This window comes from Centruroides vittatus, unplaced genomic scaffold (assembly GCF_030686945.1).
Source record: "Centruroides vittatus isolate TY-2023 unplaced genomic scaffold, ASM3068694v2 scaffold_1152, whole genome shotgun sequence".
Lineage (NCBI taxonomy): Eukaryota > Metazoa > Arthropoda > Arachnida > Scorpiones > Buthidae > Centruroides > Centruroides vittatus.
The window spans coordinates 3,159,311-3,184,839 of NW_027122670.1; the positions used below are offsets into that span (position 1 = coordinate 3,159,311).

Sequence of the window (25,529 nt, forward strand, 5' to 3'; positions counted from 1 at the left end):
ACACGTTTTTCTTGGTAGAAAGTGAAACCTCAGCAGGTTTATCTTCAAAATGGAAGATGTCTCATAACCAGTCTGTCCTCTGATGTGACATTAAAAATAACAATTTGAACTACAACTTTTTACTTCGTTCGAAAGATTTGATGAGAGAAATATCGCTTTTCGACTTTCACACACGAAAATTTTAATTATGGCAATACTTTTTCTTTTCGAAAAATTTACCGAGAAAATAGAAAAAATAATAAAAAGAATAGTAAAAGTCATACTTAAAACAGATCAAAGAATTCTGCTTAATTAATTTGAACGCTTTCTAATCATCAGAAATGTGCATTCTGTACAAAAAGATAAAATAAAATAAAATAAATTTATTCGATAATCACTTTTTTAATTGGTTTACTTTCTCGTACTTTTAATAGTTTAAAACTTTATATATATTTGAATATATAGAAATGTGGTTTGTGTTATAAGATGGCAGGAAAATGCGAAGAGAAAAATAGTCAATTGTCAACGGAAAGTGTCGTAATTATCTGAACAAATTACTTCATGTGCCATTTTGTCTAGTAATGGTGCTATCTGGATAGATTTGTAAAGGAATGAATGTCTTGATATGAAACTTGGATGACTGATTGATCACAGAATGCATCCAAAAATATCCATAAGAGAATGCTATTTCAACCGATCGTATTCAAATTATTTAAAACTTTATATATAAAAATATCTTATATAGTACCTAGAGAATCTATTATTAAATGTCACTAGATTACTTAAATACAAGGAAAAAATTTTATGTCAGCATCATCCATCAATCTATAATGGAGACTGTGGAAAGAATTTGAGTTTTTCTAGTCTAAAGTTTTAGATAGCAAGGTGATGTAGTACCATAAAGTGGCGAAAATTTTATTCCCAAGTGGCTGTGGATAGTGGTGCTGTCAAAATTTGCATATCATTTTAAGTGACAGCCTGAAAAGTTCAGTTATAAAAACAGAAATCTTAAATCTGGTAGCAAGATTTGCTGGTCTGTCAATAACATAACTTTGTTTATTTAGGCTGTCGGTTTTATGAAATAATTCTTTTCCTGCTGCACTCAATCGGATGGCAAGCAGCAAGAAAGAACGCATCTGTGTAGTAAATCAAAGGTTTGTTGGATCATGGACTGCACAGCTCTCTGATCTCTTATTAATTCGATTATTATTGGAAATCTGATTTCGGATATTTAATATTAATTGTATTTAATTACCTATATAGTCAATGAACACCAGCATGAATGCGACTAATAAAGGTTCATATTAATAGCTTTTGATGGTTTAAACTCATCAGAAATGTCTTAAATTTTTCATTTTTTTTTCCTATAAAATAAATAGTATAAGGGGTTTGTATCCGAAACTATTTATTTTTTAATTAAATATATTAACTTTTAATTAATCTAATTAAAATTAATTTTACAAAGTAATTATGATGAGCAAGTGTCAAAAACAGATGAAAACTAACAAAAAAAAGAGCGTTTTCAACCGATTAAAGAGATTGATTTTAATGGAAAAATTAATATTAAAATTGTTAAGTTTTAATTTTTTTAAACGTTTCTTTTTCTTTTTTAATTTATAAAATTTTATTTAACATTTTAAAATTCCTAAAAGTTTCATATTAAAAAGTTTAACAGATGATTATAGCTATACTTAATTGAATTATGTAAGCGTTTTTCCTTGAAAATTTATCAGGGAAGAGAAGAATTTTTCTATTTAAAACTGTTTTCGCCTTTTAAGAATTGATTTTAATGCAAAACAAAATCTTAACTGCATTAGGGTCGGCGCTTTTTATTTTATTTTTAATCTCAAAAATAAACAGATAGATGAAAACTCCAACTAATTGTATTTATAGAGTATAATGCTATCGTAATTATTATACTGTATTTTATTTTTTTTATTTTTACTACTTTAAATATAAAAGTTTAAAAGTAATAATAATAATTTAATAAATGTGTAGTTTGTACTGTTCAATTTTTCATAAACTATTTGGTTTCAGTTTTCTTTTCGTTGAGAGAAACACAATTGAAAATGGAAGATCACAACTCAATCACGCTAGTAGGAAATCACATTTGCCAGTTTGCAGAACAGAAGAGGAATAGATCTCATCGGTTTTCAATAAGATGGTTGATCACGCCAGATGTAGGAAGTGAAGAGACCGTCCTTCCAAACCACTTTGGAGTAAGCGTTATCAGCTGCGCTTTTCCGAATAGTTGTCTAGGTATCAAGCCACTAGATTACTAGCTATGAGCCACGCTACACTCTTCAAAGACAGTTCGCTGCAACATCCAGGATAAACTCAATATCCATCCTATCTTCGTAATATGTTTAGGCAATATAAACTTTGAAAATTATATGCATAAGCTCCCTTACAGTTTATGATCGAGTGAAAACCATTCATAAGTTATCGTTGCAATTTTCCTTTAGTTTTATTTCCCTCGAATAAAATTGACTCTTCGTGTAGATTTTTATAAAACTTCTACAATAATTTAAGCTAAAGAAAATTACTAAAAGGAAAAAAATCCGTGAAAATAACAGGATAAGAAAAAGTTTAATAATATTTTAAGTACTCGTAAAAAAAGAGAGATTAAGAATCAAGCAAGGGGAAAATTCAATTTATTTTTAAAAAATAGATCAAGATTATAAGAAAATGTTAAATGAAAAATTGTAATGAAACAAATTAGAAAATAGGACAGCAAATATTTAAAAAAAATTAAGATTTTTCAATTATAAATGTCGAAATTATAAAATATTAAAAATATTCTAGCGATAGAATTTCTCTAATTAAAATTATAGTTATAATGGTAAGAAATACTGTAATTTTTTTTAAAGTGGAATAAAATAATTGTAAAATCCATTAACTAATAAATGTTTAAGAAAAGAAGAAGAAAGAAAATCATGATTTATAACATAAAGGAAGAAATTATTTCCATTCAGCAGATTTAATCTCATGGCAATTGAAGCGGCCATTTTCGACACGATTTTCATTTCAAAAATGGAAGCGGAGTATAATAAAAACAATATTATCTTATAAGTTTGTAGCATTATAACATAGTAAAAATAGGCAATATATTCTACCACCTGTACTTTTATATACTTTGAAATTACGCTTGAACTGAATCGAAAGATTGAATGCAATCGTATTATCTTGGAGATACTCCAGATGACATTTTTCTCCTCATGCTATTCCAGGTAAAATTGACAAAGAGAAAGATAGAGGAAAAAAGTCAAAGTTTACTCGAAACGTGCATCTTCTGGTGTTCTTGGATTGCATAGCCTCAAGATTATTGGATGTTCATTCAAATTGCATTCAATTGTTCAACACTGGTTGTTAGCGTGGGCTCACTCGAGCGATTTCTTTTGGTCAAACTTCTAAGGCAAAATTTCGGAGTTTAAACAAAGAGAGGAATGTCTGTTCAGCGAGATATAAGAGAAAAGTAGCAATAATGAAACCAGATGGGCAGGTAAAGGCGTTTCTTTAGTGATGAAAGATTTACAAGCAGTGTTTACAATCTCATGAAAGTGTAAATTAAGCTTATTTTTAACGTGCTCTCCACATAAATTAATCCTCTCGCTATTATATAAGTCAATAAGTGTTGTCTTTAGCCAACAAAAGAGTTTCTATTCAACAGTAAATTAGATGAAGTCTACCAACTGTAAAAACTATTTTGTTTATTCTAAAAGTTTATATGCAAAATTTTACTTGCAAATGAACCTGATGCTTCGTATCACTTAAAATACAAACCTAGGGATATTTAGGTATCTAAACTAGAATTCAAAATCGCGCCTAATCCTACATTGATATGGCCTTTGAACTTCTTATATAACTTATTCTTATCGAAGTTTTTTGTTGGATTTAAAGTTTGTAGGTGGAATCTAATTGTCACGTGACCGGGGGAAATAACTGGGTGAATACTTGTTCAATAAACGTTTTATCGGTTTGGTCCTGGCCGTATGCACGTTATCATCGCTTTACTTCTATTCTCGGTGAGTCAATAAAGTATAGAGTCTGTCATATGTTTCCCTTATAAAAGAGAACTGTCCTTTTGTTACCGAATGGGATATCCATATCTCAGATGCAACTGAGGGTATAAATCGGCTTGAAATATTATATGGCCCGTTTTATTTTTTAAAATCATAAAAGAAATCTAAAGGCTTTCTACTATAATCAACATCCTAACGAGAGCACGTTTTAAATCGAGTTTAAAATAACTTATTATCAGATGTTAAAGTATATAGTTTTGATAAACCAAGAGACGATAATTACAGTATTCTTCTAAATTAAAAAGAAAAAAAGAGACAAATTAACGAAGGAAATCTTTTTTTTATACCTCAAGAAGCATCGCGACCAGCATCACTTTCATCAGAATGTTATGCAAATTAAGAGTAGCTGAACGATCAATGCAACTGGAATTAATGACATAAACAGATAAAAGTAAATAGATCCATAATTTATTTTTGTCAAACTAAATTCTTGGTGAGACTCGTCCTGAATAATGTTTCAACATAATGCTCTGCCACGTACGAACAATATATAACGAAAACACAAAAATTGATTTATAGAATAACATTAAAATTTAAAACAGTGCATTTATGATATTCTAAACTTACCACAAAAGATATATTATCAGTAAGTTTTGAAAGCTAGACAGAGAATAATTATTGTGATCTTCGCTTTTCACTTCATTACTTTACATAGCGGACAGGTTCAATCAAGATAGGTTAAGCAACGAAACAAACTGCAAAGAAAAAACTATCAGATAAGATTACAGTATCAGAAAATTTCTACGAAGATTACTTAATCAAAGAACAGCTTGTATCAGTTGGGGAAACATAATTATCTCGACACATTCACTGATTAATACTCTAATAAAAACTTAATACAATAAATCCGAAACGATTCTATAAAAAATTCACAATGGTTAAAAAGAAAATTCCATTAAGTTCTGGTCAACTGGAAACATTTATTTAACAATCAGCAAAGGGATATGATATCAAGTGGAAAAGCAGCAATGATAAATCTAGTTCAATAATAACAGAGGATGGAATTACTTGGAATCAGTATTGAGGAGTATGTTTAGCAACAAACTGTGACTGTAGCACGCTTTCGGGAAAAATATGGCCAAGTTGCAATTTGTTAGACGGACAATTTGTCAGATCAGATCGAGTGGGATGTTCAACACAAGAAAAAAATGTCGAAAAGAAAAAAAAACAGTAGTTTCAAACAGAAGAGGCAAAGAGATTAGAGGCAGAGGAAACCATTTATGTAAATTGTATTGAAGAGAGGGTTGGGTTCAATAATCATCCGAGGAGTTTTTCACGTCTTTAGTGTATTAAGAATCTGTCGCAAAAATCAAGTTAACATTAGTGGCAGGGAGGTGCTTACAAACGAAGTGAATATGAGGAGGGAGAGGGGGAAACTGGTTCAATTACAGAAAGAGGTACAATTTAACCAACCCCATTCTACCGAAAAGAAAAAAAAAGGACGAACGAATATTCTTTCCATCTCTGTTGGAATTATATATCGACTGGCGTTGTTTCCATTACGAGCAGAAATCATTTATTATTTGTCCAAGAATATAGTATTATTACTTGTAGATAACTGAGAGCGTAGTGAAATTGTAAAGTAAATTATTGATGACGGTAAACCAAAACCTTTAATTTTTTCTCTCGATATAATTCTTTAGCTCAGTAAATCATTCGACACTTTATAAAACAGCCCTACACTTTCCGAAAATAACAGTGATAGTTAATTTTATTTTCTCTTTAATTGGAAACTCTGATTAAAACCGATTCTATCGGAGCGTTAAATTCTTTCACAAAGGGATGTGTTACTAAACCGAATAATGTAAATCTTATCGATTAGGTCAGCTTGTGTCAAAAATATAATTTCTCTTTTATCATTCTAACTTATTATTTATAACTCGCTTTTGTAAAAATGATAACAACAGTAAATAGAAGAGGAACTAACGAGATTAACGGCAACTACCTTAAGGTTAGAGATCAGTATTGACAGTGTGAGTAACCGAAAACATCTTAAAAAAATATCCTATAGTCGAATGATTAATTAATAGCAATATGTAGTGATAGGAGAGCTTAGATTATTTTAAACCGACTTATTTGAATTTTAAATATTTTAATAACTACAACGTTTTGTTGTTGATCTGGATTGTAAAACTGAGTAATGAATTTTTGCATCACTTAGATAAATGGCTACGAATAATAATTTACATTCAAATGACGTGACTCAACCTGTAATTTTCACCTAGAAAAGCTATTTCTTATCCACATTTTAATGGAAAGAATGTTCAGTTGTACAGAAACTACTTCAAATTACTTTCTTTGATTGTATAAAAGCTTCATTCACACGAATTTCTGTCTGTCTGTACAATATATATATATATACTGGCATATACGTTTTCGAGCAACATGTTACATTATACAAAACTCTATAAACTAAATTATTAAATGTTTTAAAAAAATTCTTTTATATTCAAAAAAAATATACATTTTTTTAATTCTCTAAAATTCTATTCATAATTTTAAAATTTGAATGAAATTTATTTATTTATTTTTTTAAACTTATAAATCTTTTTATCTCAATGTTAATAAGATGAATTTCATTCTACAAAATTTTTATTTTTATATTAAATTTATATATATATATTATAAATAAAAGAATATTTTTAAACTGTTTTTTAAATAAAATAATTGGATTTTGAATCAGATTTTTTTCTCATTTTTAGTGTATTGATCTGATTACTTTTCATGAGTAAATTTATTTGCTTTCTGTGGAGACTTTTTAAAAATTCATTTATATATAAAAGCAATTTACATTAAAGTTTTTAGAATTTCAAAATAACGAAAATCTAAACGTTCAATTTTGCTGATGAATTAAGAACTATTTCAAAATATATTCCATGTAAATAAAAGATGAGGAAATAAACTTTAAAATTGACTTTTCATTGCTTTTAATTTTGTTAGTTTTATTATAATAAATAAATTTTAAATTAAACGATAATACATTGGATGATCGTAATTCAAGTACCCCCTATTCAACGCTGTCTAGAGAGATATTCAGCATTCCAAATGCAACAAAATATCGTATTGTGGCATTTCAGAACATGCGAAAGGCATTTAAAAATTAAATTAGTGCTAAAACTCTCCACTATGGCACTTCTGGCGTTGCAAGTCGAATGATCTCAAACCGTGTGATTTTTGGTTGTGGTTACACTTAAAAAGTGTATGGTTAATCGAGGATACGTTGCAAAGTCGACAGCTTTGAAAGACCGTATCGCACTGCAGGTGAGAAGCACCGCAGATAATCAATTACGATCTACCGTTAAACACACTGTTCATCGCCTTCAGGTTTAAATCCTGAAGTTTAGACCTTCAGGATGCTTAGTCTCGAGTTATATGAGTAGCGACACGAACGTGTTGAGAATATCATGTAGTTCCAACTCGTTCACTGAGACCATTCACTGAACGAGTTTGTGACACGTGACATTTTCAATACATTCGTGTTGAGACCACGAATAGTCCCAAGAAAATGGGGACCACATTGAACAGTATCCCCTGTACAATATAGCACGAGCGTACAAATAATACGTTTCTTACCTTCATCGCCAAAGTGCCATAGTGATGAGTTGTAGCACTACTTTTTTTACGGAATTGTCTTCGGCCAGTCCTTAAATGTAACTATATTTATTGCATTTGGACTGCTAAATATCTCTCTAGACAGCGTTGAATATGAGTAGACTGCTGTAATTACGATCATCGAATACTTCCATAAATTAAATTGAAAATTAATACGTAGGATGCAAGGACCCAGAAGCGATAGGATAGTTGCAGATTTCACGTTTTAGCAGGAAAATTACCTATATATATGTATGGTCTATAGAACATACACAAAACAGAATAGGGTCAATTTAATTATAGAAATCTGAAGTAGTAAACAGAGTCTAAATTGCTTTTATTCGTATCAATTATCAATTCTCACAACAAAGTTATTAGTTCGCCATAGAATAAGTTATTAGTTCTGTTTAAGAATTTTAAAATCTAAATAATCAAAATAATAATATTATGTTAAAACTGTCATATTATGGGCACACGTAATTGAATTCTATAAAGCTATTTCTTATACATTATTAACATTAAAATGTGAATAATAGATATAGATATACAGTATTATAAAGCTAATTTATTCAATGATAAATTATAAATGAGTTTTAAGAAATTAATTTCTATTTATGAGAAAATGAGAATCTTATCATTTTCCAAATGTCCACTAAATAATTAAATGCAGTTTTTATCTATTTTATATGACATATATTTAAAAAAATATCATATAAATTATATTAAAATTGACTTTATGAATATTCGAAACTCCAGTTAATGAACTCATTACGCAAAAATTAAAAATAAAACTTCGACACGCGATACTCATTATAATTTCTTGATTTTTTCTTTTTAATGTGATGTTAAATTTAGTGAAAATTTGTTAAACGGGGAAATATATATATATATATATATATTATTTTACCGATAATAATTAAAATTTTCATCCGTGATATAAAACGGCATTCGATTTCCAAACTTTTTCGCTAAGTTTAGAAATTTTAAAAAAGAATTTTATAATTATAGTTAGATGATTTGTGAGGTAAACTATCGATTAAATCCCGTAAAAGTGCTATTTTTAGAAAAGTTGTAGTCGAAACATCTTTCTGCCTATATTAAGAGTAGAAAGGGGGGGGGCAAATCAAGAATGACCCATAAATCTATTCAACCATTTAACATGTTAACTCTCATAAAACCACGAGTTAAAAATTACAAAAAACGCAAAAAGAATACAACATTCAATTACCATTACTACGTAAAATAATTTTACTTCTTACAAATTATTTCTTGGCCATACTTCAATATTTCATTCCACGATATCAGGGGATAAATTATCTAACCAAAGTATAAAGGAGTAGCTATAATTTTCTGAATGGAGACTATTTTTCATCTGTAAGACTTAAAAACCAAATGTCTGTATTATGGAAATGAATGTGTGGAATAAAAATTTTGGCAAAAAAAAAAAAATAATAATAAAATCAGATGTCTGATAAGATTTGAAAAAATTTGATTAAAAATGGCAATATTTTTTTTCTCTACTTTGAATAATATAATAATATTTTTCCATATTTCATGTTTAAATACGTTTAAGCTCCTTAAAACAATTGAAATTGTGTTCTTTTAGTCGGAACGAAGGGATGATGTCAGCTATATTGGATTGATTGTTTGCGCTCAGTCAGCAAAGTTCCTGATGTATCAAGCAAAGTTTTCGTTTTCTGTAGTTAAGTTATTCATTTTTCAGTTAATATTAAATAACACTTCACCTCTTAGTAAGCGAAAAAATATATATTTATACATATATATATATATGTATATATATAAAAAGAATAATTTTTCTTAACCTCTTCAAAGTTTCTGTATTACTCTTCAGGATTTCCTAAGCTCTTCTTTTTGTATTCAGTTTCAAAATTTTATTATTAACGACTCTTATCGATCAATACAAAAATTACATTTATTAAATAAATATGAAAAGGAAATAATTTGTCACATTAGAAGCAAGAACTGGAAGAATTATGCTTGGTTCTGTTTAATTCTCAATGTATCGTGTTTCTTCAGGGGGGTTAAACATTTTTCCTCTGAGGCAATTATAGCAGAAATTTTTCTTTCGTAATTTTAGAATAAAAAATTTCTTAAATGTTAAATAGAAAAATTGAGAATGATTCACTATACTAATGGCTTTAGAAGAGGGCATATGACTTATGTAATAATTGTACATTTTAAAACTTTCGTCTTTTACTTTACTGCTGGGTATTTTTAGTGAGAGTGCATACCGCAACATCTTGCCTTACTGATACTACATAGTGTAATTTTCAAAATTAATTTGCATATAACGAAGAAATTTCGAGAGTAATAGGAGAAGAGAACAGGAGGTAGGAAGTAAAGAAAGAAAGAAAAAAAAACAAACTTTGTTTATGATAACGGTAATTATCCATATCGGAAATTAATACTTAAAAAAACAAAAAAGTTAGCTATTAATTGGGGATTATAACATTACTTCAATTAATTATAACTTGAAACAAAAATACAGATAAAACTATAAATTGTTACGGCAATAAAAAGTCTCTGTTCTTAATTAAATCGTTTTCTTTTCTTTCTTTTTTTCTTGCATGTTTTCTTGTTATACTTTACTCCCTTTGAATAATTTTATCAATAATTGTTTATAACTTCATCCGGTTGTCTTTCTTAATTCCACTTAAGTAATGTATTTCTATGATTTTTAGGATTTATCGTTTTTTCAGAACATAAATTGCTTGTTTTATTCATGAAGACAAAAATCTCCATTGTAGATTATTGTTTGCATTTTCATTTTTACCTTTCCATTATATTTTTGACTCGGTCAATTATCAAAATATTTTCGAGTAGAATGCTACGAGTAATAACAACAATAATAATAAATATAATTACCTTACTATGTTAATAAACTCTGACTATTTCCATAAAATTGATGAAGAGCACTCAATTATTTTACTTAAAATTTATTCAAACCCTTCAATATTTAAAACGTTCATTTACATGAAAATGTCGTTTGAGTGTTAAATTATTTCGAGAATTGTAAAAGGCAATCACGACTATTTTATTAAATAAAAATATGGAATAAATGGATTTATAATCGAGCAGTTAGCGTGGAAGAATAGATTAAGTTTTGCGTGTTTTATACGTTTTAAAAGAAAGGTATGAGCTATGGATAGATATATCGTACAGATGGGAGAAATAAAAGTAAAGGAAATAAAACACTTTGTATAAATAAAACATCTGATAATCTATCATTTGCTGAAATGTCCACCAAGTTCTAACACGGTGCCAAGTTTGGCAAAAAAGAATTCAAACTGTATCTTTCTTAGGGGATCTATTACCGCTCCATTCGCCATGCCCATTATTTGTTAGAAATGCGATGTAGTGTGCATGCTTATATGCTGTATATTATATACACGGCACATATTTCCGGCAAAGCGCATCTTATCTACAACGAATACATAACAGCTTAACCGAAAGAAAATGCGAAAAAAATTCAAAAAAATTGACAATTCTCTACAATACATTATTTGAATAATGCATCTGAGAAGTAAAAGATAAAAGAAAAATGAATAAATATGTATTTTACTATTATATATATATATATAGATTATTTTTTATAGATTAGATGAAAAGTTCCGATCTTTTATGTAGTGATTATGTGATTAATTTCTAGTAAATAAATAAAACTAGGACTAGTTTCTTTGGTTTTTTTCCTTCTCATGAAACTAATCGAAGCGGCATGAATTAAGGAGGAGGAACAGGAGGAGCAAATCAAAAACACCATTAACGAGAAAATACTTGTAAAGAAAAGAGACTGCTCTTTGACTTTTACGTATTTTCTTTAGCTTTATCCCATTAGGTGTTCAATAGTGGCGATAGCTGATTCTAGCTCGTTATGTCTTCCGAGTTGAATATAATGGACAGAGTTGGCTGTCAAAAGACTTTCCAAGAAATGTTAAAATCATGAACTACTCGGTATTGTTTCTCCTAACTAAACCGAATATTTATCTTCACTCCGATTGTTATTGATTCTGATTCTTAATTACACTCTAAGAATGACATAACATTGTATTCTATTCAAACAAGAACAATTATTTAATATTACAAATAAGTTATCTTGACAGCTTCCTATATAATTTCAAGAGAATCTACAATTTAAAATAGAATATAAAAAATAAATTAAAATTTAAACTTCACATTTACAAAATAAAACCTTTTTTGTTACATTTTATCTAAAATTTTATGTGAATTTTCTGAATTTGAATATCATTGTCTATATATATATTTTGTTTTTTATCTTTTATTTTGTATATAATGAATGACTCCGCACCTTGCTCGTTATTTAAATAAACATTCATCTAAATATAAAATTTTTCATTTAAATATTTTTGTGATTTATATGACAGAAAAATACAGTAGAAACTCATTTATCTGGCATTCAGGATTAACAGGCGGGCTGTCCATAAATTTCTCTTTTTTAATGTTCTTAGCAAATATATAACAAAGCACGAACATTTAAAAGAATGACAAAAATGTTTAATGTAAATTTACTCGCTTGAAAACTATTTTAAATTAATATTAAACCACAAATTTAATCAATAGAAAAAAAACTCGATTGAAGAAATAAAGCCTCTGCAATAAACATTTTGATAATCATCTTCGTAACTAGACAATTTTAATTTAACGTATTATATATATATTATATTATAATATGTTATCATATTATTGCCTTTTTTTTAACTAAAAATGAAAAAGAAATTCTCTGTTCAATCACAAAATACTGTTCCATATTTCCCTTTATTTTCTTTTGGTTAAATTCAATAACTGGAGGAAGGTCATTTGATATGCTGTGACGCAACTAGCGAATCTCCAATAGAAAATTTGGTGACTTTTACCAAAAGGATATTCTATATCTATTGTGCCCTTTGGGTTCTTTTCTTTATTCAGTCAGTATCTTCAATTGTCGATCTGTTACGATGGATTTGGAAGTACTTGCCCATTGCGCCCAATACACTCGAGAATTTTATCCAAGGAAAAAACAAAAAGAAAAAAATTCCCAAAACTTCTTTTAGTTTAAGAACGAATCGATAAATTTAAATTTTTTTTTAAATTAAATTTAAAATTAACACCGAAATCTCGATTGAATTCTATTTTATTAAATAATTAGACGTTGATTAATTATCATACTCAATTCTATTAATATTTTTCTTAATTACAATTGGGATTTTAAATTTGAATTAATTAATTAGTGCATTTTCGACTTAATCTTTCATATATTATTTTTACTTCAAACGGCTTAGTTACGAAGTAATGGTGAAAACGTGTGTAGTAAATAATCTCTATCACTTGTTTACAATATTACCAACAGAAACTTAATTAAAATGATAAGTTTATATAAGTTTCTAATATCAAAAACTCCTCGAAAATTCCAATAGCAATATATTCTACTGGCGTAACATTAAAAAAAAAAATACAATTTCTAGAGGAGTCATGATGTATCTTCTCCTTCTTCTGACGATGAGAGAATTCACATTTGAATCGATTGAAAGCCATAAAAAAATTATAAAAAAAATACTAACAGCGTACACATCACTCCCGAAAAAAACAAAGAAAAAAATTAGCATTGGTACAGATTAGATTTTCTGTTTTCAATGAATTAAGCCGCATATACGCGGTTTGCATAACAAACTTATCACAGTTAACATGCTGCTTCTAAATTAATAAAATACCAAAGGTAATCTAGTAAATGCGAACCTGGCATTTATTAAATTAGCGTTAAATGAGAACGGGACATGTCTAACTGCAAATTTCTTGATGCATCATCCATTTGTCGTCGTAGTGGTTCCCTGTAAATCCTTGTCATTAAGTTAGCCCAAGGATGGAAGTTTGTGCGGACCATTTACAGCCTTTGATATCAAGACCTGGGAGGCTTTTGCCACTAGTTTCTATTACGTTCAACAGTTCCGATTTAATGTAACGATTCCGCTAATACTTTTTATATATATCTTAGTGGTTGGTTTAAGAGAGCGTAATTTATCAACGTTGACGTATATAGTAGAGAAGACTCTACACTTATTGTTACGAGACAACATTTGTGGATTATTTTTCCGCTTTTACAAAACGATTCTTCGAATAATTACTTTTTTTTTACGTATAATAAATGAATGAAGTTCATTTCGACAAATGACTATCTATGCCATTTTTCTTGGATTTCTTTTTTATATTTTGTTTCTACGTTTATTAACAATCGAGTAGATGAAAGGAGGTCGGTTTTTATATTAATATCCAGATGCTACGGATATTATTCGGTTACTTTATATATATATATATATATATATATACAGTTTGATTGACATTTAGATCTCAGTCTTGCCTGCTTGAAATTGGAGACATTCTTATTTTGACATGTTTTTTACATTAAGAAGATGGAAGCGAAGATGTGCTTGGGATTTCGATTTCCGATTCAAACCATCCTATTCTAATTGAGCGTGGATAGAAAATATTATAAAACTACTCAGCCAAAATTACATTCAGTTGTAGGAAAAATACTAAAAATTTACTGATGTATTGAATTTATGTTTTATAACATACTTTCTAAAGTTTCCTTCAGATCAACATTCTACTCTAGAAAAATAAAAAAATGTATATAAAAAAAGAAGAAGCAAATGTCGTTGATGCTACACATTTAAGGTAAGATATAAAAAAATGAATATATTAAGCATAAATTTTGTCTGAGATTACGAGTTTTCTATTTTGGGATAATCTAATTCTAAGTTTTCTATAGTAGTTGAATAAAGCGATTTTTTTCCACGTGGAATTACCACACCTGCATTTTACTGTGGCACATTTAGGCCGTATATCTGCATTTTATATGCTTATTGTCTATTTTATAGTTTTTTCACGTTTCGTACGTTTTCTGTGTTGTAAATCTTAAGATCTGTAAAAATTTTCTGTACTGTAAAAGCACGTACTTTCTATATTTCTTTCTTTGTTATATTTAGCTTTACAATAGACTTAAGCGATACAAAGAGAAAGATCAAAAGAAAAAGTTTCGGAAAAATTGAATTTAATCTGTAAATTGTCAATGTAAATAGCTTTTTTTTTTCTTTAAATTCTATAAACTGTAACGAAGATACGTATAAAACAAACATTGGCAATAATAAAAACATTTACACTAGAAGAAGTGTATAAAATATTTATATGGCTATTCACTTTGATTTACTGTATGGTATGTAAAAATTTTGGCGATTTTGACAAAACTTCGAAACACAACCTTCATAATCAAATTTGTCGATAATAAAAATGAAATAGTATATAGTTAGGAGGGAGAGTTTAAGGAAAAATGTGGGGAATTTTTCATAGAAAATTCTCAAAGAATCACCTATTTATCTTTCTAACGGCAGAAAAAACAAATAGCTTTTTATAGTAAAAAGGAAATAATGTTATCCTCCTGCCAGATCCTATTGATAAAATTTAACAAAAAAACAAACAGGTTTCAATTGATGTCAAACGCTTTTACTAACAACAAACATTTTAACGTCTATTTTAAAAACAACATGTTGGTTTGATGGAAAAAACAACACCCTTTAAAGATATTATTTACTGTCAGAAATATTATTTCTGTTCAACATCATTTGAAGAAGCAAATATAACGAAACTATTGCCAAAACTTATTAACGTTTTAATCCTTTTTTTTTCATTTTCTCCTATGAATTTATATTTAGAAATGATTCAATTTTTCCCTATTATTATTAGTGGGAGCAATGACAGGAGTAAAATTTTATCCATCATCTTACTCATCTTAACGTAATATAATTTCATCATTAGACGTTTATTGGTTATATTTTAGAACATAAAATTGTTTAGAACGACCGAATATGTTGGGTATAATCAGAATATGAAATTAAGATCAGTTGATGCGTGTAACATCTATAGATTGGGGATGGTAAAGTTGCGGAAGGATGCTCCGAAGATGATGAAGTTGCATAAATTTTACCCGAGGCAAAAAGATTACGGCAATTTGCATATTTAAGGAGATATTTACATTAATGCAAAACAGTTAGAAGCAATAGAACTTTTATTAAAAGTGAACAGGAGTAATAAACAAGTCAAATATGTCGTGAACAGCTTCCACTATCAACTACCTAAAAGTAAAAGCGACAGATGTCTAAATACTATGCAGAAAGATCGAAAGTATTGTGGTGAAGTTCTGATTTTTAGTTATTACTTGCAGCAATTTGAGATCGTAAAAAAGATTTATCAACCAGAAAATGCAAAATTTCATGCAGAGGAGGAAAGAAACAACGTAACTACCGTGCAGGCGGTGAAGTATTTTCGAGGAAGAAACGTCTCGTTAGGACAATTTTAATTTAGTTAAAATGATGATATTGTTACATTTTTTCTTAATTAGCATATTTTTGTCCATTTTATATTTATTTGTATCTAAATATCGATCTGTTGCCGTAACTATTCCAATATATCTTCAAATTTTACACCTCTTCCGCCAGAAATGAACCATTATTAAGAGCGACCCGCATTTGCCATGTTGTTGGCGATCAATAGATGAAGTCCAGTAAAATGCTATATTTTCTCATAGAATATCCTGTTAACTTTATGTATATCTTGAATTTCCGTACACCTGTTCTATCGATTCAATCAGTAAACAACGAATAGTTAACAACATCTGTAAGATTTAACCTCTGATTTAATATTTGCTAATTTGAATATTCTTTGGCTTCCTTAATTACAGTTTTAAGCGAACTTTTTTCTTTTTAGAATCCGAAAACAAATATTTAAACTCATGTCCGATGGAGATATAGATGTTTGCTCTTCGTACTCTAATCCCATCAAGCGAATTAAACATTTACTTGACGATGCAATCTAGACCTCATGCCAGATTGTTTCGAAAATTCCTAGAAGCATGTTGACGAATCCAGACACGAAGATCAGATCTGTTTAAGTATTCATAGTACAAACACACAATTTCATTTCAGAAATTCCAGAGAAACGTTAGCTAGTCTGATTCTTTCCAGGAAATTTGAAACGATTTTTTTTGATAATGGAATTACATCAAACAATATATACTTCAATTTAGATGAACCTTTTCATTTTCTTAATATACTCAATCTTTGTTTTGCTTTAAGAACCTGAGGCGTTTAATTTAATTTACAAGTTTATAATTTACTATTTCTAACGTATACAAAACTGAAGTTGTCAAAAGTAGAAACCCGAGGATAATTGCTGGGTAAACATTTTCTTTTGTAGAAATCGTATTTTTATCTTTGATAAAAGACTTCTTGGCAAAAATTTTTACCTTTCTGGCAAAATTCCCAGAAGTGAATATGATTCTTTTTCTGAATTTTGCCGCAGAAATTCTCTTATTTAGTTTTTTTTTTCTTTCTTTCTTTCTCTCAATGGCTAGGTATCTCCAGATGTAGGGCTTACCTAGCCATTGAGAAAATACCAGATGCGATTTTTTGATTTTTATCTGGCTTTTCGGCATCTTTAAGCTTCGATATCGTTCAAACACGTGTTTACAATACTCAGATAACCTTTCCCTCGTATTTCACTTGGATATTTGAATGGTTCTTGACCTTAAACTCTCTCTCAACATTACAAAAACGTGACCTACATACAAAAAATTTGACTTATTTAACATACAGTTTAAAAAAAATCATCGTCTACCATTAAAAAAAACACAGAACGAAAGAATAAAAACACAACTTCCAGCACAGATTCGATTCATTACGATATACGGATCAACAATATTCCCAAGAAGTCTGCTTTGTTTTTCTTATTAATTATTTAATCGAGATGTATTCTTAATTAAATTTATCTCAAATTTAATTAAAGAATCGTACGATTATAAACATCATAAATAAAATATTTACAGTTATTTAATATTGAAAATGTTTCCGACTGAATCATTGTAGGAGTCAATTGTCCCTATAGACATTAATTATCGACTATTACAATTATTAATGTTAACTGGGGACTATTATATAAACAATTAAATACTAAATGACGCTTCGAAGAATTATAATTAAACTTTGAACCAAATAAAACTTTTCGGTACATTCTTTCGATTTTATATATATATATTTTTGTAATATTTAATTGATAAACGGATAAATATGTCTGAAAGTTTCTACCACTTTGTTTAATTTGCATAATTTATTACTGTAGAAGTACTACGAGTGTATATAAGAGATAGCATTTTGATATATACTTTTAAAGCGCTATCTTTCAGTGTAACACAGTGTAATATATTTAACACTCGCAAGAGCATGTTGGAGAGAAGATTATGATTAAAAAATCATCAGTATTCATCAAAACAGTCTTATAGGAGTTATAAATAAAAATCATGTAAAATTCCCAAAGCAACCGTACTCTAATAACCGAGTATGAAAAGATGACGGCGACCATCTTAGCAGGACAACGAGGTTAAATCAATATTTTGGAAAATTATCAATTTTTCTAAAAATAAAACTTTAGATAAACACTTATTTTTAACGATTATATATTCATATAACGCAGAGAATATAAACACGATCCTCAACAATGCCTTGTTTGCCATACACTTTGGAGAAAAATAACCAGAGGGTAATATAGAGTAAACAGAAATATATAAAGTGAAATTCAAGTGATAAGTTTATGAAAACATATTACATCATTATAGTGATTTCCTATTACTATCTATACCAATTTAAAGTTTGAAGTAGCTTCGGGAAGAATTCCATAAGCCAAATGGTTTATAGTTTGTTTATATCAATCCCGAGCTACGTTTATCGGGTCGAAAAACTTTTTTGTGTGTACTCGACAATATGTAGATTCGTGTAAAGCACGAAAGGATCTCTAAAATATACCAGTTTTATGTGGAAACGAGATCAGAATTTTAGAAATATGGGATCTTTCACATCATGTTTAAAAGGTGTATGATCGACTTTACTTCGTCTCGTGTGAAAATATAAATTCAATATTTGCTTCATCCTTGATTTAATTTCCAATATTGTATTATTAAATTCTTTTTAAATGTATTTTCTTTTATTTAAGATATGAGATTTTATATGTCAGAACGTCTTGAAATAGTTGCTTAAATGTAATTTATAATCTCATCAGCAACATCTTCGAACAATGTTATTTTCACTTTAGATAAAGGAAATTAAGTTATAGGTAATTTTCATTTTCATAACGTTTTCAATTTAGTTTCTATTTTTCCCCTCTTCCTCTTTTTTTATAGAAGAGAAAAGACAAAGAACCGTAACACTTCAATAAAGCTAATAAAAAATTCTATTAAGGTAGTTAAATAATTTAAGTTTTGATATGAATGCTTCAATTTTTTGTAGGGTCGACGGATTTTTTTTAATTCCATGAATAAATAATCCAGATCGGAATCTATAAAATGGAATTTCGAAATATTTTTTCATGAATATCCTTCGTATATCTATAACTAATCTGTGAATTTTGCATGTTTTGAAAGTATATTGGAAACGTTATCGAATTTAAATATTAATTTCTTTCCGGTTTCCATGAGAATTTAACCGAATTTTATCGAACATTTCAGAGTATTTTAGTTTTATAAACCGCAGAAATATAATTTTATTTCTTTTCTCAAATGAAATAAATTCTTTCTTAGATATTAAAATACATAAATTAATATTTTTTAACTGTAAAAAATACACCCATAAAATTAAAAAGAAGTGAAATTGTTATATGTATATATATATATATATAAATACTTAGTTTTATCTCCGTTCTTATCTCTTATTTTATCAGAATATTTTATAACATAAACTCTAAACATAGTAGGAAAAAAGAAAGTTTTAAAATTGATTTGGACTCTTTCGATCCGGGATCTGAACACAAAGGCATTAAACTTCTCCAGTAGAAGCGTCCTAAAAATTTGACATGAGACTACACACCAATCACGGAGGACGGACAGACATGACAGATTGGATCCCGTAAGAAGTGGCTTTGTTTCGATCCAACGTTTGAAGTCAGGTAAATCATAGCACCCAGGTTTAGAATTCTCATGGTGATAAGAGAATGGGTCAATTGGTAATCGACTTGACATTACAACTTTGGAAAGCAGCCAGATTCAATCTCGCCAATCCACATAGGGGGTTCTCTTAGGCTTTCACTGACAAGAAAGAGTGCATTGATAAAGTGAATCTTGCTTGGAACTCGCAACCTGCACTGTAATCACTACTCCCGAAGGTAGTACTGAAGAGGAAGCTATTCTTTGTCTCTCATCGTGTTTTCCAACTGTAACGAAATGACATTCTCGGCAGTATCCGTTTAATTAAATAAGGTTAGGTAATTTTATCTTATTGCTCGAAACACGACAAGAAAAAAACAACCAATGACTTTTGTATCCTCTCTGATTTTACCATTTCGTCAATTCGATTTAAAGAATGTATCTAGAATTATAGAGTAACTCGATATGCTTGAATTCTCGATTTCTTACTTTATTTTTCTTTTACGTACTGTACACAATAAAATAAAATGATATTTATATTCGTGCAGAGGAATATATTCCTTACAAATAACGTTTTAATGGTTTAACGTGTTGTTTAAAGAAAAGCATAGAAATATAATACCAAGAAACTCTACTTCAATTTGCGATTTAAAAAATTCCTTTTATCCTTCAAAGTATTCATACCCTTCTTTATATTTGCATTTCTGATAGCTGTACAGGTAAAAATCAACAAATTTTAACGGCCTCTAAGCTTTGTTGCCGGATATTTTTTTTTATCTTCTCAATTGGATTCTTTGCAACATTAGAAGCGAGTGTTTCCAAGTGCTTCCAAGCCAAACCATGCGCTAAATTTTATTTAATGTTGATAGTTAGCACTAAATAAGATTTAATTTGCAGTTTTTTTCTGTGGTATATTATCTTACCGTCCTTATAAATGGCTAACCGGATTTTTTTTCGTTTAAATTTTATAATTAGTCTCGTCTTTTTTAAAGTCGTATTTTACTTAAAATTGATTTTTTGTAAAGAAACTTTAAGTGTCTTCTACGTTAAAATGCCAAGATCAAGTTATTATTTGATTCACGATGGATAAAAAAAATGATGGTTCATCCATTAGTTTTGATTTTCCAGAAGTTGTGACTTTGCGACTTCCAAGTTTTCTACTAGAAAAAATCAAATTATAAATCTGTAACCATTTATGGCTTCTTAACCATGATCACGATTTTAAAGGCTTCAGTAAATTTAATCATATTTCTAATCAAGAAAAAAAAATTTTTGATGGAAGTCATAAAATGGAATCGCAATAAGAGGAAATCCTTGGCTAATCCCCAAATTTGAAACTCGACTAATTTAATTGAATAAAAACGTTATACGCTCATCTTTTAATCAAACTTTGACTAATTTATGCAGATAATAGCAATTTTCTCAGCAGTTTAATGCAATTAAGGTATCGAATGCAGCAAACGATTTGCAACTTAATCGCAAACTACTTAATTGCTAGAGTATAAAATATTTTACAGCAGCGTGAAACGGTAGAAAATTAATTCATTAAACTTCAGATCTGGACACACGAGATAACTGCACCAAATCTAGATGGATTAAAGTAATTGTCACATCAAGGGTCACTCGATAAATGCTTTGGGATGCATTAAACATCGGAAGGATAGAAACACAAAACCCTTCAACCGGTTATAACTAAAAGTGGTTAACTAAATTGGTGTAATTCAAACTTCAAAACACTAAAGGGCACTGCAGTCTTCTAATGTTATCCAATACAGCGATTATAGTGATAGAAACGCTACGATTTCCTATAAATCTGCAGTCGTTTTATGGGATTGGTGCCATTTAACTCTCTTTTTCTCAAACAATCGGATAAATATCTAGGAAACATAACTCAATCTCTCTGCTGATAGCTTAATGCTCGACACGACTCTAATACATGTTCGACCATGCAAAATGATTTATGAATCTTTCTAAAACCTCTGCTTTTAAATATATTGCCATACAACAATTTTTATACCGTTTTATTTAACCTCTTTTTTGTTCATTTTAATTATTTTTCTCTTCGTAAATCGTTACTAAATTTTTTTACAACGGATATAAATAATCTTACCTGGTACCCAAGTGCCATTGAAAGATCTGGGAACGAAATCGTCTTTAATTATATCGGCTAGTGATAACCTTTCTCCTGTTGTTCCGAGTCCTGTATTTCCTGTAAAAAAACAATAATAATAGTTAAATATATAATAAGTTTAATTTTCTTTCTGTGACAGTTTTGGATGAATGTTAAAGGTGTGGATGGATCCCCAGCCCATCAAAAACCGTAATTACACATAGGGCTGTAGTACTTGTGTCAACATTGCTTCTACTCTGTAAACTCTAGTCATGTTTAATTGATGGAAGAAGCAATGTTTCTTTTAGTCGGCAGATTTCATTAAATTTCCACTTGATGTAAATCACAATCTGAGCGAGAAACTGCATCGAAGCTATTTTTACCAAAACCTCTCCTGATTAATTTAATATGTTGCAAGACGTGTAGAAGGAAGAAAATACAAAGTAGGATCGTTTTAAAATGTGATAATTATATAAGAAATTGTTTGGCAGATGTTTGTTTAGTAGATGATAATTAAATATAAGACAGAAAACGGTTTTTTTTCTATGAAGTTATTCTTCATTTTAACTTTTGTTAGTTCCTTTCAAAGTTTATATGAATTTTTGTAATATACAACTATCTAAAAATAATAATAAAACGTAATTTTTTCTATAATTACAAATTATAAAGACGAATAATTGTTCGCTCTTTTGTCTAATATAAGCCTTTCTAAATGCATTTTTATATTAAAAAAATTTTTACAATAAATCAATTGTAGCGTATATTAATCAGAAAAATATTTTAAAACGTTTTCAGTTCCGTCTAGAAACATAATATGAAGACAATTTAATTTATTAATATTAAAATTTTCATTTTTGTCTGCTTATTTGATTATATGAACGTCGAATTTTTTTAAAAAAAAAGCAGAAAAATCTACAATGAAAATAAGACATAATATAAAACTTTGATTTATTTAACATTTAATTGACCGAAAGAATTCGATAATAAAAAAAAACTAAAGAAATATATTTAATAATTTAAATTTTTCTACTGTTTCATTTCACCAAACTGCATTGATTAAATTATATGCAAATTTTCCAAATAATTTCATTCATAGAAAGCTAATGGTTTGAAAACATGGCAGATGTCGATTTTAGAACATTCTCTAAATGTTCTAAGCTTCACTTTTTTACATAAAAAAGAATTTAACTAAAAAATATATTTGCAAATCAACATTAAAAAAATTTCTTTTTGAATCTTAATGATTTACATTAACTTTAGCAACGAGTTGCACGGAAGTAACGATTGAAAAGTGGTAATATGTAGCCAGAAAATGGAAAATTGGTGATGTGGAGCATCGCAACGAAACGAAATGGTAGTCGTCCGGCTCAGAAATATGGCCATGCGTGGTAACATACCAATCATCATTTAGAAATGCCGAGTGAAACGGGCAGAAAGTGTGGTGATACGACAAAGGAAGAGTAACGACTAAAGATGGCAGAAGGCATGTAAGAAGAAGCCAGATGCAGCTATTCCAGTGTAACAAGATCCTGTAAAGTGCGTCGATGTGCAATCAAGGGTATTACATTCTCCATCGTGTAATTAAACTAGAATTGCGACTAGATAATGTAGAGAACGGCTGAAAGTAATCGTACATTAATACTATCGATTTCTTGTCACCAATATGACACAACTTTATTACTTTAGGTAGAAGAATCTATATTTCACACATCAGTAACTACAGTTCGCTCATAGTAATCTTCCCTTCTACTTTTTAACGCGTGAGGACGCGTTACGGATTTCCTGTCGTCCAATTTTTGACGTGGAGGAAGTTCTTTATATAATAAGTTAAGAATGGTGTGTACTGATTTGTTCCTCTTACATGTCTTGCGAAGTCATTGACTCGCCCATCCAATAGTCTAGAACTCAGATAACGATTGATGTAGGCGTCAGTGATGCTCCCTGTAGTGTCATGACCGCACGGAAAATGTCTGAACACTCGCATTCTTTTATGCACAACGTATTTATGAGTGGTCCTAGAGGACAAACTATTTTTACTTAGTTTTTTCGCCCTACACGTTTATATTTTTTTGCTACATTAACTCGACTTATTTGGCCTTTTGAATTGGCCTAATTGCTAAAATTGCCAATGATAATTGCCGAAATGCATCTGGCTAAACATAGGTCTGAGAGGAATCCAAACTCTCGCTTTCTCTTCGAGGATATTGATCTATTGATCGATCAATCGTTCCTATTTCCTGCCGCTAAAGGCAACGTTGGCAATGTTGTTGTTGGAGAATGCAGCTCTCGGTAAGCTGAAATTTCTGCTGCGTGATTGTACTGCTCTTATGTACATCGGAAAGGACCATAGTTGAAACACGATACATTCGGGGGGAAAAACAGCGCATTTATTCCATTCATCAATTTAAATAACAATTTTATAAAATACGAAAGAGTTTGATTTTCTTTTTCTTTCTCATTTATCAACTGAAAACTGAACTGTATATCTGTATAAAAAAAAGAAAAAAAATACATTTGTTACATTCCAATCTTTTTTTGACTTTTTACAGATTTTTCTTTGAATTTTTATCGAATTTTTATCGAATGACGTATCTATTCATCAAAGATAGAATATCTTGAATATCATCATTTAATTCGTTTCAAAATTATAAAACTTCATTCATAACTAACTTCTATTCATTTTATTTACATCTATTGATTATTTTCTTCTTTTCGTATTATTTTATTCCTTTCTATGATAACAATTTTTTAATGAATAAAATTTCATTCGTTTAATTTTAGAAAATATTAATTAAACTCGATTTAAAAAAAAAAAAGAAACTATGAAAGAGGAAGCACCGTCCTCCTTTTTGTCCTCCATTTTCTAAAACGTTCAAGAATTGTCGTGAAAATTAAATAACTAAAAACTACAATAATTAATTTTTTGTAATAAAATATCGATTGATATAAATTATTATTATTATTTTTACTTCAAGCCTATTCAAACACATCCGAAATGTCCTCCTTTTTAGAACGATTTGTCCTCCATTTTTAATTTTTCATCTGTAAAGCCTACGCAGATATCAATTAAAACGATTTTAAAATACCAAAGAAATTATCATTACGGTAAAATTATTTGTGGAATAAATTAAATTTGGTGAAAATTTAAAGAAGAATTTTTTTTAAAAAAAAACGTTGAACAGAAATTACCGTTATTGTAATTAGCAACGGCATTTTAAAATCTAAAATTACTTTAATTTTTTTTTTATAAAGCGAAAAAAAAACTTTTGCAAATTAGAAAGTTATTGATCTGTAATGATAATAACCATTTTATTATCAATTAAATTTTTTTTTTAAATTTACAAACTTATCTACATTGTAAATGTAAGAAAACGTGATTCCTATTAAAAATTAAACTATAGCTATTAAACAATCTGGCTATCGGTAACGACCGCATTAATTCTAGTTTATATAGCATATGATAATATTTTATTACCAAATATAAATGAAAACAGTAAGAACAAGTTTCCTGAAGACTTTTTATTTTCGTTAGAAGAGTAAAATAATCTTTTAGATGTAATCTCGGACGATAGAGGAACGTATCCTCTTATGCGAGATAAGTAATGTCTAGCTACGTGCAATTCTCTAGTACATGAGAAGTATAGTAAAAATACATTAGCAACCACAAAACCATTCTTGTGGATAACGGTCGAGATCGATGTCGATGATTGAACACGCTGAGAAGATGGCTGCTCCTATGTCAGTCTGGCGAGTATAAATGTCAACTCGGACCATAGGTGATTGTAAAATGTGA

At 29.0% G+C, this 25,529-nt stretch overlaps 1 protein-coding gene across 3 annotated transcripts in view; it reads right to left on the reverse strand.

The window, feature by feature from the left end:
• Positions 1-25,529, reverse strand: part of LOC136986550 (dipeptidyl peptidase 4-like) — a 185,397-nt gene that overhangs the window by 101,119 nt on the left and 58,749 nt on the right. For all 3 annotated transcript variants that reach the window (XM_067284110.1, XM_067284109.1, XM_067284111.1), the window contains exon 3: positions 21,737-21,835. In XM_067284110.1, coding sequence (XP_067140211.1) covers positions 21,737-21,835 — 99 coding nt within the window. The remainder of the gene's footprint in view (positions 1-21,736; positions 21,836-25,529) is intronic.